The 17,599-nt window shown below is 41.1% G+C and overlaps 1 protein-coding gene across 1 annotated transcript; it reads right to left on the bottom strand.

The window, feature by feature from the left end:
* Positions 1–13,060: 13,060 nt before the first annotated feature.
* Positions 13,061–17,357, bottom strand: LOC102702386 (protein DETOXIFICATION 16-like). Its single transcript, XM_006656042.3, has 8 exons — positions 17,091–17,357; positions 15,079–15,623; positions 14,846–14,932; positions 14,690–14,746; positions 14,314–14,552; positions 13,731–13,849; positions 13,515–13,601; positions 13,061–13,413 (listed from the first exon to the last, which is right to left on the bottom strand). Exons 1-8 carry the CDS (start codon positions 17,355–17,357, stop codon positions 13,333–13,335), a joined length of 1,482 nt encoding a protein of 493 aa, XP_006656105.2. The 3' UTR covers positions 13,061–13,332.
* Positions 17,358–17,599: the final 242 nt, after the last annotated feature.

A 17,599-nucleotide genomic window follows, 5' to 3' on the forward strand; every position in this document is an offset into this window, starting at 1 on the left:
GTTTATCAAAGGAGTGATGATCATCATAGAAAACATATTTTATTAACATTGACACAATAGATGGATCCTCTATGTAAGCATGTGCATTGTTTCTTTTAAGTACAGTAACAGTAACAGATTAAATTTGCCCAATGTGCTTGATGAACGCCTTGACAATCTAAAATAAATAAAGTCTTACTTTCTAAATTTAAGATATTAATAAAGACATGATAAGTAAGTAGTTTTTTTATGATGGAATTGACATCTATATTGTTTGGATTCCCTTTGGTCAGATAGTTTAAATTAGACTTGGTCAGAACTACGTCATCGATGTACAAAATTGGTTTAGTTGGTTTTGAAGATGTTATGTCGTCAATGATGCAACATTCCTCCATTGTACACACGCAATCGTAGTCTATTTTATCAGGTACCAAAGATCTTTTATGCAAATCAAAGATATAGTTTGTTGTAATAACTCTGTTCTCGAGTCCTCGCATAGACTTTGTAATGGAGGAGGCAGGTAGTGTAATTTGATATATGTTTTACTAGGAAATTTTGTTTTTCCATTAGTTAATTCCTGCTAAACAAATTTAAGAGTACCATGTCTTTAATCTTGACAACAACAAAAAGATCTGATATTAAAATACAGTTAGACATACCGTTGTTTGCTATAGTTGAAGTTCTGAAATCCGCTCAATGTTGTCAAAACCTTTCTCACTATCTCGTCGAAATTCTGTTAATTCTCGCTCTAGCATTATTACTATCTTTAATAAGTCGATAATTTCATGAGAGTCAGGGAATACAGAGAAGAATCTACGTTTGTAGCCCAGAAACCTGTCAAAATATTTCACCCTTTTGTTAGTCATATAAAATAATTATCAAAATATAATATCACATAGTAAATGAGTCAGTCTTGAAATGAAGAACCATTCATTTGATTGCTACCAAATATACTGAATATTGAAAAATTATCTACATATTGTTAAATTGGATGATTGTACAATAATTAACAAAGCAATCAAATGAATTTGCAGTACTTCATTTACTAAATATAAGTTCATTGTAGGATTTCCAAACAACTTTTCAACTGTTCTTACTTGTCTGTTTTATCTCTGAAAAATAAATTATATCTCTTACTGATTCATCATCTTTATTTTCCAATACAATATAAATGAAGGACTGCAAATTCATTTGATTGCAAAATATAATAGGTATTAGACTATGGTTAGTATAATAATCAAATGACTGAGAAAATAATTAAGCAGGAAGCTAGCATAGAAAATGGCTAAGAAAATAATTAATCAGGAAGCTAGGATAGAAACCAAGAGATAGAGTTCTAATATCGACGCGGGAGATTAATGAAGACGAGCGGCAGCATATATCGCTAACACGACAGCTGCTCCTCTGACTCCTCCCTGCCACCGGCAAGTTTTACCCCCCTCGACAACTTCATTTTTATTCATATTTACTTGCTACCTTGTATTCTACCAGCGCTATTGATTAAATCTTTTAGACAAGCAGCTAATATTGTCTCTTAGATTAAACTAAACATACATTACCTTTGTTCTTTCAAGCAACGGGGGTGATCGAAAAGGATCTCTAACACCAATAACTAAAGTATTATTGTCATGGCTGGCTGTTACACCAATAACTAAAATATTATTGGCATGGCTAGCTGTTACATTATTATCGGTGCTACTTATTATTGTCGAAGGAGTCGCACAAACGACGACGAGGGAGATCCATCTTGTTACATGATATTCTTACTTTAGATTGGTTTAATCTACAAAAAAGATTAAAAAACACCTATCAAGAATTAAAGAGATGTTCCAATGAATTAAACTTTATGGGTATTAATTTATCTACTATTATAACAAAAAAGATTTGCAAATAAAAAACTACATGTCAAAAAAAGGTTTGTTTCAAAATATCAAAAAAAAAACATCCAGTAAAGTGTGGTAGTGAATTTTTATATCATAGATGCATACATCACTACTCTGTGAAAAACTAGTAATAATTGCAGGATAGATGGCAGCATTTACATAGAGAAGGCAATTACAACCGGTCTACTTAACGTTGAGGGTGTGTATGGTGTTAAAAAATCTTCTCCCCAGCCATGGATGACAGGACTTGTGTCAAGCCTTGAGTTTTTGCCCTAGCCTAAAATTAATTTAATAATACACTAAAAATAAATTTGTTTAACAAATTCAGGAGAAAAACTCTCTACAAATTAATTAAATTAATTGGAAGCTTTTCGGATATTTTAAAATGTCCCCAAAAAACTTTTAAATAACTAACATGATTTAAATTTGAATTTCATGAATAAAATTTGCTTAAATTTTATCGGCAAATTGGAGGAAAAATCATCTTCTTTTTCCCTCCTTCCTTTTTTTGTCCCTTCTTTCTTTTCTCTCCTTTTCCTTTCTCTTTTCTCCCCTTTTTCTCTCTTCTCTTCTCTCTTTCCTTTTTTTCCGTCTCCCAGCCGAGTGGGCCACCAGCTCCCCTCCAGCCCATTCCCCCCTTTCCCCTCCCTCCTCTCCTCCCCTCCTCCCGCTCGGGCCGGCCCAGAGATCGTGGCCCGCTAGCGCCCGGATTCCTGCTTCCCTCCATCTCCCTTTCTCCACCACACATGGGGGTCCACCTGTCGGAGCCTTCTTCCTCATTCGGCCGATGCCCGTCTTCTTCCCCCACCCTTGCATGCGTGCTTGCCGCCGGCCGCCCTCCGTGCCTCACCATGTCGCGCCACCTCACTCGCCGCCCTGCGCTCACAAATGGCCATCCACAACCATCGTGTGCTACAATCACTATGCACCTCAACCGCACCCGCCGATCCCACGAACCGGCCGTCTACGACTTCGCTGCACTGCGTCTGCCCTGCACCACAAACTGTTGCTCGCATCTCGCGCGCCCGTCACCTTCCCCCTCCTTTAAAATCCCTCTCTCGATCGGTAGCCGCCGTTCCCCCTTCACCCGCTGTCGCTCTCGGTCCTCTCGCCCATGCCCGTCTTGCTGTCGTGCTCGTCGAGGAGCTCCCCTCCTCCTTCCTCTCGTCGCCACCATCATTGACGCTGATGAGCAGTCCCTCCCATCTCCCTCTCTCCTCTATTTGCCGCCGTGCTAGCCGAGTAGCCGTTGTGCATCGCCTTGCGCCGCCACATGCGCGTATACCCACCAATGTCGCTCACTGGTCGCGCTGCCATCATGGTGTCGTCATCCTGCCGCTAGCGCCGCTGTCGCTCGGCAGCCGCCGTTGCCGCCCTCAGGTAGCGCCGCCACCACTAGTTACCCCCGCCGCTTTAGCCGTGTTGCTGCCATAGATGCGACATCGTCGTCGCGTTGTCGCTCGCCACTAGCCACCCCGCTTGCCGGCTGGTTGGCCGAGCCGGGTTGGCCTTGCGCTCCCCCTCCCCTATTTTATGCCATTGGCCCATGGGCCCCACCCGTCGGCCACCACTTTCCTCTGGGCTATGGGCCCCACCTGTTAGGGCATTCCTAACCCAATGACTAAGATAGTGTCTATAACATTAATTAAGTTGTCATCTAGGATAAAAGATGATGTGGCAAGTGAATAAATGAGGAAAGAGAATGAAACTATGTCTTGCATGAGACATGGTTTTTACACTACATTCAAAATATCATGTGAGATAAGTAGCATTAAATTGAAGTATGGAATAATGGTGTTTGCATTGGAAGAGTAGTGTCTAGTACTAGTTTCTTGATGATGTGGAGTTTATGAAAAATACATCTAGTGTTATGGGTTGGGAATGCCCTTAGCCTCTCAGCACCCCTCCTTTCCACGGCTTGAGTCTCTGGCCCATGGGCCCTCCTCATCAACCTCTTGAGTTCCTACCCCATCGGTCCCACATGCCGGCCTCATCTCTCTATTGCCTCTGCCCTATCGGCCATGGAACTGGTCCACGGTGAACCAGTGGGTTTGACCCACTTATAACCGGGGCCCACGTGTCAACGCCTCCCCTCTCCACCGCTGACATCATGTCTCCATTTAATTGCATGGTAAATCAATTAAGGTTTTTCTGTTTAGTTAAAACACAGATAACTTCTAAAATTCATAACTAAGTCATCTCTTCTCCATTTTGGCCCATTCAAATTTCTTTAAATCTACTAAAATGCAAAGAATCCATTAATAATAGTTTCTTTCTCTTTTTTTGTAGTTTTATAGCTTGGTTTTACTTGTTTTGCTTTGTTTGTCATAGGTTTTGACCCCATCGAAGTGTCATTTCTTCCTGAAGTCGTCGCCGGAGTTCCTCGTGGGTTAGATCAAGGCAAGTGCCACCCTATCCTTGAAAATGTTGTTCCCATGATTATGAATTCTTAGTTTTACGTTCAAACATGCAATTTTATATAAATTTACTTTATTTATTTATCTATTGGGCAATTACCTTTATATATCCGTTGATTCATGTTGGTTATTCTTGTCATCCTATGGTTAATTTGATTAGAAATAAGCTTAGGCAATGCTTAGTCATGCTTATCTTAACTAGCTCATGGGTTATAATTTCATTAATGATGTACCTTTAATAGTTCTGGTTGATGATTAATTACCCGGTGAGGGTTAATGATAACTAAAATATTGCTTATGGTGGACTGTGGGAACATGGTTTTGAGAGTCATGATTAATTACCCTCCAGTCTTACACATACTAACCACAAGCCAGAGTGAGCAACGGTGGGATTTGAAGTGTAGCTTCGAACTATTCGATGTACCCAGGTTACGATGAGCATGATAGAGTATGGATGGACCCTGCAATGGTCTGTGCTACTACTGGATTCGTCTAGGCACACGAGGGGCCTACCCGACTTGGTGTAAAGGAGGGGGCGAAACCTAAAGTGTGGTGCGATTAAATAGGGAGGGTTATGCGACAGGTCCTATCCCAGTTTTCTTTTCGTGGTATCATGGTGATACATCGGCACACGTTAATGTGTAGTAGGACTGTATCTTGTTGGTAAAGTTGTACACCTCTGAACAGAGTAAAACTATTTGAATAGCCGTGCTCGCGGTTATGGGGCAAACTAATAGATTCGCTGGGATTAGTTGAATCTTTAATAATCTGATGAACTTGGAATTGGTTTGACCCTACCACAATGTGGTGTAACATTGGGAAGTGGTTTGGGTCTGTCACAACGTGGTGTAACGTTGGGCAGAGGGTTGACCCTGTCGCTACGTGTTATAACGTTGGATAGTGATTTGGGTCTATTGCAACGTGGTGTAACGTTGGACAATGGATGAGTATTTTAAATGTTTATTTTATGTTTTATTTTGGTCTATCTTATCTATGTTTTGCTAAATATTGTCGCTTTATCCAAACTAACCCTAGTCTCTCATTGACATCCAAATGTATTCATTTATCTTCCCTCTTGGGTGTTACTTGTTGAGTAATGTGATTTGTACTCAGTCATGCTTAATTTTTCCCCACCAGAGCAGGTGCTAGAGCCTGAGTTAGATGGTGCTAGTTTGTAAGGCTTAAGGTTCATTTGCCGTTGAGAATGCCTGTTGAGTAGAGCCGTTTTCGTCAGCTGATGAATAGTTGGTTTTAGTTTTGTTTCTTTTCACTGCATTTTGATACACAATACACAATTGTTTTTAAGTCATGAAACTATGTACTCAAGTTGTCATAGTGTGTATTCAAGTTGATTCCTGGACCAAGAATTAATACATGCTATTGTTTAAAAATTGGTGTAAGTTTCTATGCGTGACAACATGCACTTAAGTATCTGCAACATGACATGGTAACAAATATTTATTTTTTAATGAAGAATACATTTTATTACTTTGCCATAGTAACTCTTATTGCACATATGCAGGTATTTCTCCCAATATGGTACCTAGCGGTGCTTAACGCCAATAGACTTGAGGTACAAATACTCGACTAATTAGAAAAACCATGCAATTGAAAAATTTTACAAAGTGTGGTGAGCAATAAATAAATAAATATATATATATATATATATATAAACTAGTATACAACCCTCTGAGCGCTACGTAATACACAACGCGTGACACACCCCAACCAAAGTAGGCCCCACACCACCCACCAATAGAGCAACCACCCCGTTTATACAAGATGCAGTTAAATTTTAATTATTTGAATTATTTGCGGGGTGCCCCGAATAAAGTGAGTTAATTTTGAACTAAACAACTTCAATAAGCGGGCAATCACTAATGAGTTAATTCTTGACTCAACACACAACACTATGCTTCCTGCGAAGCCAGTTATTTTTTAACTCATACCGGATATGGCACAACACGATTGGGTATACGACATGCTTGTTTGAGTGAGTTATTTTTTAACTCTATCACCCATCATGCAACAATATGCTAAATTCGAAGTCAGTTATTTTTTAACTTATACTGTATAAGCCACAGTGCGTTTTGGGTATACGACATGTCTATGTGGTGAGTTATTTTTTAACTCGATCTCAAAGTTGGGATATTAAATTCCTGTCGCTTGTTTTATGGTAGTTATAGATATCATGGCAGCGAATCTTCGGGGTATAGGCACATCATAACTGACGTAGTTATTGTTGCACACACATTTTCCGGGCATTTCATTTTCTTATCCGTCGACAGAGAGCACCACCCCCTCATATCGCTGAGTCAGTTTTCGGGATCGTCGGTGCCGCCACAGTTGCTTCCAGGCGATTCTTCTCCCACAAAGGTGGCCGGCAGGTATCTCTTGATACCCTCCGCCACTCGATCCTGTCTTCTTTCTTTTATGGTTGTTTGCTTCTGTTTCCTCATCTGATTTGACTGCAAACTAGGGTTATTCGCTAATAATTCTCTTTGGTAATCTAGAGGCACACTGATGGATGTCACTGGGAAAATGCCGGCTAGGGTGAAGAGGATTAGGTTCACTGATTCACAAATTGAGTGTGAGGTCGTGCTAACTTTTATGATTATTAATTGTTAGTAACATATACAGTAAAGACTTTTATGTTGATTTTTTGGGTTGGGTGATTTTTGTGATGTGCTGCTACCTTTTTTATTTCTTTATGTATGATTGTATTCAACCGAAGTCCTTTTATTTCTTATGAAGGTACCAGAGTCAAAGCGGCCCAACTTGACACGCTCCAGCGCCGCGATAGCATATGAAGCTTGTCATGCGTTATCTATCACACACCATGATAAACTGGAGGAGATTGGACTTGACGTTGGGCGTCCATGAGCCTAGGTAGCATTGGGAAGCCTGGCCTCATACGATGGCTGATGGATAGCACTGACCCATCAAGAGCCTATCTATTTCGGTAACAAGCTATGCCTTCACTCACATTTTGGTGCTAAACCATATCGGCAACATGCAATATGAATTATTTTTATCCAAATTCATAATAATGTTTTTCACATTACAGACCAACTCAACGATTGTCCGCCCAACTATAGTCCACTAGTTAATCATCGACCAACATAACCAGGCAGTGCCGCTATACCTAGAGATCAAAAAGTTCGGAGTTCATGCGGTAGACAGTCATTCGGGTAATAGCTGCAAACAAAAAACAACCGGCTATACTATGTATTTTCTGTGGAATGTCTAATGTGTCATAAACATCTAGAAGCAATGTCTGAACCCAATAGCATATTATGTTTCTATGTCTTTTGTTATGCAAGATGAATGTATATATTTGTACTATTACTGATGGGGGTGACAAACTATATATTATACGGCATGACAAGTGGATGGTATATCATATTATAAGGTTTTCTTCTAACTTGATGTTTATAAACAAACGCGACATGGGGCCAGTATGTTTATACATTCATCTTGCATAAAAAATACACAAAAACCTAATTGGTACTGCGCACACGCACAATATGTTGTTGGGTTCAGATATTGCTTTCAGATGTTTATGACACACAAAACATTCCACAGAAAACACACAATATAGTCAGTTTGTTTTTTGTTTGCAGCTATTACGCCGAATGATCGTCTGCCACATAAACTCGGAACTTTTTGATCTCTAGGTGTAGTGGCACGACCTGGTTATGTTGGTTGAGGATTAATTGGTGAAGTAGGGTTGAGCGGACAATGGTTGAGTCGGTCTGCAATGTGGAAAGCATGATTATGAATTTGGATAAAAAATGGTTCATATGATAAAAAGGTCGTCGATATGGTTTAGCACCAAAATGTGAGTGAAGGTATAGCTTGTTACTAGAATAGATAGGCTCTCGATGGGTTCACTGCTGCCCTCATAGGTCTCCATGAACCTCATGGCAAAGAACACGTAGTCGTTAGAATAAATTTGCATCCTGGCACAACCTATGAAGTTTTTCCTAAATCTGTCAAACCTACAAAAAACACTTTGGCGCTGCCATCTGTAGAGCATCAATGAGCCGCTTCACGATCCTTTTAGGCAGAGCACTGTGATGATCATTGACGGCAGTTCCGATCAGCTGTTAATTATTTGAATCCATGAGTTGACACACTTGTGGTTGATGTTAATTGCATATAACGACCAGTGGTTGTTGTGTGAGACAGGTACAATAATCTGATGATGTGATAAGTCAAAACATGAAGCATGTCAATATATTTTGTATTGGTATCTTCATAAAAAATGACATCCAATAAAAACATGAATCATGGCAATATATATGTCAAAACTAACAATGTGGTTATATTTTGACTCAAAATAAGATTGAACAACACATGTTTTGGTGCATGAAGAAAAAGGTATTCAGAGAAATGTGAACGGTTAAAGTTTAACTGATCATACTCGATATTGAAATAATGATATAGATACATGAGTTAAAATTTAACTGAAGAATGCAACCAAGAACTTGATGTATCAAAACAAAAAACAACCGAATAAAAAATGATAAAAGAACGTAAATGATGCTTACATCAACGACAACCGCGGCATTGCTCACCGACGATGCACGTCGTCTCCGTTTGCGCTGTCCCTGCACTACTCTGTCACCCACCATTGACTATGTTTGTCCACCGTTGGCCTGGGTCGGGGGAGCATGACCTCACACTCATTTTGCTAGTCTGAAAACCTAATCGTTTTCATCTTGGATGGCATTTTACCGGAAACCTTTAGGATCGGACTTGTGTGCTGTGTAATATGCATTTAGCAATAAACCCTAGACACTAAATACAGGGGGATATGTGTAAACCTGTGTGAAGGCGATGGTGCTTATACTTACCTACTCGCCGCCTGAGATTGGGAAGAAGAAGATCGCTGGGAAAATGCAGCGCCGTAGCCGGAGATCGCTTCAAAAACAATCTGAGTGGGGAAAATAGGGGAGCAGTTCTGACACAACGGGAAAATGGAAAGTGAAGAGACCGAAAAAGGCGTGCACGACGATAACCACGTCGGTTTTGATATGCCTACTACCAAAAGATTCGCTGCAACAAAACACTGTAAACGACGTAACAAAAACGGCTATAATTTAATATCCCCACGATATTGTAAAGTTAAATTTTGACTTGTACACAACAGCAGTATGTACTTGTGAGTTAAAAATTAACTTATTGCAAGCAAAAAAAAGGTTGTATGATGTTTGCATGTCCAATTAAAATTTAACTAGACTAGCAAATATAAACATGGGATGATGGAAAGTGTGCTCAATCACACGATAAATTTTTAACTCAAATCGCTACATGTGGTCTGTTGCTCCGAAAGGTAAATTTTAACTGGTACCACATGGAGGCGGGATTGGAGTGACGGACAGTGCCGTATGTTGTTCCGAAAGTTAAAATTTAACTGGTATCACATGGAGGTGGGATAGCGATGGACAGTTTGTGGGGTCGGGGGTACCAATGCTGAATCACGCGTTGCGTATTACGTAGCGCTCAAAGCGTCGTATAGTAGTTCTTTAATGTACAAATACTTTCAGTTGCAAGCATTCGACAGATGCTTTAATGTGCCAAAAGTTCAACAATCAGATTTAAAACATGATTGGCCTGATTTCAACTTAACCTCATGGGAACAGATTGAAGTGCATAAATTGCCAAAGCAAAAGGAGAGGTAGGTGATCATCGTTAAACAAAATTTTAGTTCAAAGGCATGTATGGTATTAAATTATCATAACATCTAAATTCTTTTAGCGTCTCATGCGGCCTATACATCCTAAAGCACATAGAACATTGGACTGGATCTTATCTCCCAGCCAAAAAATACAGGTAACACAATGACCTCTATATCAATTTCGAATAAATTTTTACCAATACATTCGTTTTTTTAAACACGATCTACTTAAATTTATGCAGGATGATATATGACCACATTTCGCCAGGACTTAGCAAGATTTTTGATCGAGTCTGAAGATAACAAGATTAAACACCAATTAGTGTCATGAATCACTCTCCCCCATTAACAGCAAGCACTACTACTAAGATGAAGTTGTTTTTAGTTCTATATTAGTGCAAGTATGTCTATGACTCAGTCTCCAGGTACGAAAGACATGTTGTTCTGTCGGCAACTAAATCCTAAATCTCAAGGAACAGAATATTGTGCCACGAATGTTACATTACCTGAACAAGTTAAATTATCTAGAGCAATTAATTAGTGCAAATCAAACTAGTTCTACATTAAAATTTATCTATGCGGACACGTACGACCATGCATTACCAGAGAGGCAGTTCAGGTCGGTACAAGTGCTTGACGTAGACGTAGTGCAGCTACAACGGCTGCGATCACAACTGCCGTGCCAGCCCTTCCTCCTCTTTAGTCAGTGCCCGAACACCTACGCCTCCGCCGGCAACATCAATGGAAGTATATGTATTCAGTATTCACAGCAAGCTAAAAAAAAAAATTGCTTTGTGCATATTGACTCGCCCTGTATATAAACCGTGACACCCTGGCCTAATATGGGTCCGTCTGGCCATGCGAGCTGCGTACGCATGTTTATTATCACATCATTAGTTTAGCAAGAGTGGAACCAACTTATAAGGCATCGTCCTCCTAACCATATCATTTCCGGGTTGACCATCTTACATGAAACAAGAACAAAAGTGTAAATGGGGTGGGATGTGTAAGTAAGGTCTGCCCATCGATTAGACTAGGCTGCGCAGTTCTGGAGGACGGGCTGTTAAAAAACAGAGATAGATAAAAACATTTTGCAAATAATAAAATGCAAAACAAGCAACAAATTATTGAATCAAGCAGATATTAGAGGTCCAAGCAGTTAGGCCACGTTCGTTCGGTGTTAGATTCTCTCTTTCCATGCGCATGTTTTCCAGACCGCTAAATAGTGTGTTTTTTATGAAAATTTTCTATTGAAAAGTTATATTAAAAAATCATATTAATCTATTTTTCAATTTTTTATAATTAATAATTAATTAATCAAGTGTTAATCTATTACTACGTTTTCTGTACGGGTAACTTAACTTACCGCCGAACATGGCCTTTTAATATGTTCTACTAAGTCTGGCAAATTTACAATTATGTCAAAATAAAAAATCAAAACAGAAACCTCGGAAATAAATGATCAGATTTGAAGATGTGTATAATATCAATAGTTCTATTAGCAAAATTTCAGTTTGGTACTGTGCCTCTGCAAGGTGTATTATGTTGAATTGTGCGAATAAAATACAGAATACACTAATTGAATAGTTGCATACCCAGCTTACTTCCTGGAACAGGGATAAGCTTTCCCACGTACTGATGCTAGTGGCCAGATGCATAAAAGATAAGAATCAGGTACAAAATAGTTAGAGAAAAAAACAAAAGTTTTCATGAAACCAGAAGACACAGGTGTTACAACTTAAACTCAGAAAATCAAGAACGTTGAGAGTTGGTGTGGCATAACAAATTGATATTGCTGAATCGGTCAGGGTCAAGCAGAAGCAGGAAGGGCGGCGGCGGGGCTGAGCTCGTCGGGCAGCCGGGTGTCGTCGGCGTCAGTGGCGGCGACGCCCACCCCCACGGCCACGGAGCGATGGCGACATCCTGCAGTCCGCGAACTTGAGGAGCTTCGCCACCAGGACACCGAGTCACGCCCAGCGGAGGCTCCGAGACGAGAGGCCTCGAAGAGGAGCAGCGCGACGGCCGGGAGGAGCGGGAGGATGGGCCACCAGGAGCACGGCCCGCTGCCCCACGCCACGCGCCACCTTCCGCCTCCGCGGTGACAGGAGGGGGAAAGGCGGCGGAGTGGAAGTTAGGGCAGACGCGGTCGCGACGGTAGCATTAGGCACGAATCGGAAAAGCCTAGCACGGCACCTAGTATCACACTAAAAAGGACGATATTATCTTCCTCAGATTTCTACTACACCTAATATTGTTGATAGTATAATTTAATCATAGTTGTCTGATAAAAATGAATCGACAGTGTGGATTAAATTACACTACAAGTATAATGCACCGGAGTCAGCCCCTTCGTCTCTCTATGAAAGGAATACAAGGAAGCCCTAGGGCACACCAGCTCACATTTGCACTGATTGGGTTATTATTCACGTAGAACGGAGGAATGTTGGCGTTGTTTTGGATAAGAAATGCAATGTAATAGAATGTTCTTGTCTAGGGTTTCTGGTTCAAAGCATGTTCATTCATTTCATACGCTAGATTTAAGTTTCAGGGTGATCGTTTAGATTTTTTATTAAAAAACCTAACGACATACTTGTAAATAAAAAATAATCCACAAATAAAATTTTTATATGTTTGTTCTTAGCGATATAAAATTGAAGGATGAAAAAACATACCTAGAAACGAAAAGACGAGGAGGACTAAAAGACGTGGAGGACTGTTTGAAAGAGGGTTGCGCTGACCAGACATCAGATTAAGCCGTTTCAGTATTTCTTTTTTAGTTATTTCAGGGGTCATGACACGCAAGTAGGGTAGCCTTTTTCTGTTCTGCCGGATGAGCTACAGGTAGGGGTCGGTAATGGAGTGTCATTTTTTAAATCTCCCGTAGTAAGGGCTTAACCATTTTTCTTACAAAATTTTCAGATTTAAAACGGGTTAAAAATAAAATTGTATAAAGTTTTGAATTAAATATTTTTAAGAATTAATTAGAGTCTAACCATTATCACTCCTAGCTACAGGACAGGTGGCCATTTGCCATTCTGCGTCCTAATACATTTATTCTGATATCTTTTAGGCACCAAGCCGGTAGTTGTGGAGCCTTAATGTATTTCTTCCCCGTACTTATGCTTTCTTACTCAATGAAAAGGTAGCTGGTTAGCGTTCCATCCATGCTCTATAGAAAAAGAGAAGGTGCTAGCCACTGATAACTAAACAAATTGCACAGGGCCGCATATACATAAAAGCAGCGATATACACAATCTGTTTTAAGGTTCAAAATCATATCTGCATGCTAAATTTCACCATCCACCAACAAAGATAAGCCAGATTAATATTTGCAGCCTGATTACTAATAGCATGTAGTCTCCATACTCTCTTAACTATCACCTCCATCTTCATATGTTGCCAGATCCGAAGGAAGAGAAGAACTGAAGACCCTGTCCTTTGCATTAGCCGCCTGTTAAGTTCAAATTTTTATTACAATTCACTCATGAGCTAAAAATAAACAGCAAAATCATAGTAGCTGGTGAAGAACAAAATGCCTAGATATATGTGCACCTCTTTATCCCAATTTGTGCATAGCGTTATTGCCATCAGTAGCAGGACTTGCACCAAGAGGCCACAGATGATGCCTAGCCATAGGCCCTATATATAAAGCCATTGATTCAGTATTGCTGAAACTCAGGACAGAAACAACTAGCAAAATGGGAACTTGCTGAAAAAATTTCAGGTAAACAGAAGATCTTGAGGGATTAATTTAGAGTAAGCACGTACCGTTCCGCCGACATGTAACACGAAAGCTATGAGGTAAGCCGAAGGGATGCCGACGATGTAGTAGGCGCCAAGGTTTACACAGGCTCCAATTTTCTGCCATCCACAGCCTCTAGCCACACCTACACAAATATATTCATTTCGAAAACGACAAAATTCTTTCTTCGTTTGCTCATAAACAGGACAAGATTCAGTCAAACATCTAAAACATAGTGCAGTCAATTTTGTACTAGAACTAGTTTATAAAATAGTAAATTTATGACACTATGGTATTATTTTTAAAAACTAAGCACTTTGGAAACTATTGGTGATCGAACTAATCTAGGACATTGACATTTTTCTACTGAAAGTAGATTTTTTTTCCTACTAGTGGTAGCGCTTAAAATCAATGATTGAGATTATTCTATTAACAGCAATAATATTGATATAGTACAATACTAGCGGTAAAAAGCACTGTAAAAATAACTTCTTTTTGTAATAATGAAGGAACATATAACTAAATAAGAATCCCAACCAAATGAAGTAGGATAGCCAGCCTATATACGAATTTGTGTAGTATCCGGCCGGGAAGACAAATGATGTGTACCTGAAAGGACACACTGTAGCCCGTCGAAGAAGTTGGAGACTGCGATGACCAGCATCATCTTGGCTACATATCTGACAACATCCTCCTCGTCGCTGTAAGCATGGCCCCAGACGTAGCGCACGCAGACCAGCACGAGCCCTACCACCAGGCCCTCCGAGACGGCCATGAACACGACGACCCGCACCGCGAGGAGAGCTGCACGGGGCCGCCCCGCGCCGAGCTCGTTGGAGACACGAGTGCTGCATCATGCATACATATATGATATTATGATGATCTCGCGTTCATAGACAATGCTGAGACAGATGATGTTTGAGCTCTTGCAGCGCAGTGTTGTAGAGGTATATATAGCAGTTTGATACACCGAGGAAATTAGTACCTAATGGCCGAGCCGAGGCCAAAGGGGATCATCCACACGAATGCAGCAGTGTTGAGGCTGTCAAAATTGCAGTTGCATATGTGTTTCAGGTTCAGACAAAGCATGCCCAGCTGAAATGTTCGGTTAAAACTTCAGGTGAATTGGATTGTATGTTACCTGATTGATAGCACGGACGTCTCCAGCTTTGGGTTGGGAAGAAGACCTGAAAGAAGCACAATAAGCTCGAACGACCACATCTCCAAGCTGCAATGTCAGAGCAGAGTGTGATTTCCATAAAGAGTCCCATTGAGTTGCACAACACCAGAGCAGATGATACAAAGAAAAATTTGACAAATTTCAGAAAGATGTCAAAGTTTCAACAGAGGAAGAGTGTGAACTGTGTCACTGACCAGACCATGAGGGCAGAGGGGATGGCGAGCCTGAAGAAGCTGAGCGCGTCGCGGAAGGCCTCCGCCGAGAACCCCGTCCACGTCTTCTTGCACGAGCTCGACACCCTCACGTAGACGGCCAGGATGGCCACGTTGATCCAGTACGAGACGGCGTTGCTGAGCGCCGCCCCCTTGCTGCCCATCCCGGCGGCATACACCAGCAGCCAGCAGACGAGCAGGTGGCACAGCGCCGCCGCGCCGGCGCTCGCCATCACCGGGAGCACGATGTTCTGCGTCTGCAGGAACCGGACGTGGCACTGCAGCAGGCCGTAGGCGAACAGCGCCGGGATCATCCACCGCGCGTAGGCGCCGGCCTCCGCGGCGATGTCGGCGTCCTGGCCGAGGGCGAGGAGGATGTCGCCGGTGTAGAACCAGACGACGGCGAGCGGGACGCTGACGACGGTGAGCAGCAGCATGGCGCGCTGCTTGTAGACGCCGAGGAGGTGGAACTGCTGCGCTCCGAATGCTTGGCCGCACAGAGTGTCCAATGCACTTGCCATTCCAAGCTGATCAAGAAGCCAGGTAGATACTTAGGTTTGGTTTGAAAAAAAAAAGAGTAATGTTCACTATTTCAGATCACTGCAAAATTTAGTGACTAAGCTATCAACCGCTATTATCTCCGTTTCATTATATAAGATGTTTGATTTTTTTTATTGCAACGTTTAACGAATGGCGACGGACCATTACGGCACTTGATGTGTATTTTTTAACTTTTTTCCCTCCTATCAGTGACGGTTCAACATGAACCGTTATTGATCAAACATATCAGTACAGTTCTTAAGTTGTCATAGATGATCACCCACATCATGGACCAAAATTCAATAGGGATCGTCTTTTCACTTTTCCAAAGAAAAAGTCAAATGACATATTATAAACGGAAATTTTTTGAGGCAAACGGAAAATAATTTTAGTGATCTAAAACCAGAGAGTGGAAAACAAACTTCGATAAAAAACATTAAAATCTAAATTTAAGGTTAAAAATTTAAATTTTCAGCCTATAAGCAAAACAAAATCCAAAAGATGAGGGTGAATAATGTCTCAAAGAATCGTTACGGATTACTTTTTTCAGCCTTTAGGGATGATGAGTTCTATGGTAATGATATTCATATATAGGTTGTATGTGGTATTTCCACTAATGTATTTGTGTGTACGTGGAGTATCCTATATCTAATACACCATAGAAATACCAAGATTTGAACTAAGAAACAATCTTGAATTTAAGTGGTACAACAAGGTTCTAACAGCCTCTATCAGCAAGCAGGAAAAATTAGACATCCAGATGACAACTGAATGATTTGATATTGGACTATCATTGATCTTTCTCCTCTCATTAGAGGAAAAGTCGTCCTCTCTACGGTCAAAATGAGTGAAAAATGTTGGGCCAAAAACAAATAATATAATCAGAGATGCCCCCGCGACAGCATAGACAGCAGCAACATTTCTACAAAGAAATACTAATTAATTGAAATTTCTCCTGCAGGAGAAGACTAGTCGTACACTGAATCGGTAGTTCTCCTGTCGATATATAATTAGAGCAAAATTTATTCAGAGACACGTACGTATCAAGGTAGAGTGGTTGATCACTTGATCTTCCCAACCATTCTTTAATTTCTTAGAAAAACGTGATATTTCCGATCATAGATTTATGTGGAGAGAAATGCACTGCATCGACGTGTATGGATGAATTAATCGCGTTAGCTAGAGCTAACTAGGAGCACTAGTTAGTTAATTGTAAGTAATTGATTATTTGAGCAAAATTAAATGAGGATGATGATATACCATGGACAGGGAGTATAGGAGTAGTAGTGGTGAGTGGTGGTCAATCTATCACCTATCTCATCACCATTTTTTTAAAATAAGACCTATGTATTAAGCTATTTTTATTAATTCTACCTTAATATATGTTAATAATATTTTTAATAAAATTTTGGACGATATGTCAATGAATACATGAAAACGTGTATTGTTCGTACCAGGAGGCTGAGGCCGGTGACGGAGGCGAAGGAGCTGGCCATGGAGGCGCCGGCGAGGGGGAGCTCGCCGAGGTGCCCCACGTACATGACGGAGATCATCTGGACGACGTTCTGCAGCAGCGCGCCGGCGACGAGCGGCCCGGCCAGCCGCAGCTGCCTCTTCACCTCCTCCCGCACCGCCAGCGGCGCCGGCTCCAGCTGGCCATCTCCTCCTCCGGCGGCGACGACGAGGAGGGGTTCCTCCTCCGCCGCCGCCTGCTTCACCATGCTCGACCCGCTACCTCAGCTCGCTCGCTCGCTCTCGATCCCTATCGCTGCGCAAGACTAGAACAGAGTGTGGTGCATGCGTGTCAGGAATCAGATAGTAGTAGCGGGAGAGGAAAAGGCAGCATGCGCGTAGGGAAAAAAATTGGAAGGATGGAAAACTGACGCACGTTATATACTAAAATTTTAAATTTTCAACCTTAAATATGGAGTTGATTTTAGGAGTTTTTTACCGAGATTAATTA

This window comes from Oryza brachyantha, chromosome 6, assembly GCF_000231095.2.
Source record: "Oryza brachyantha chromosome 6, ObraRS2, whole genome shotgun sequence".
NCBI classification, from domain to species: domain Eukaryota; kingdom Viridiplantae; phylum Streptophyta; class Magnoliopsida; order Poales; family Poaceae; genus Oryza; species Oryza brachyantha.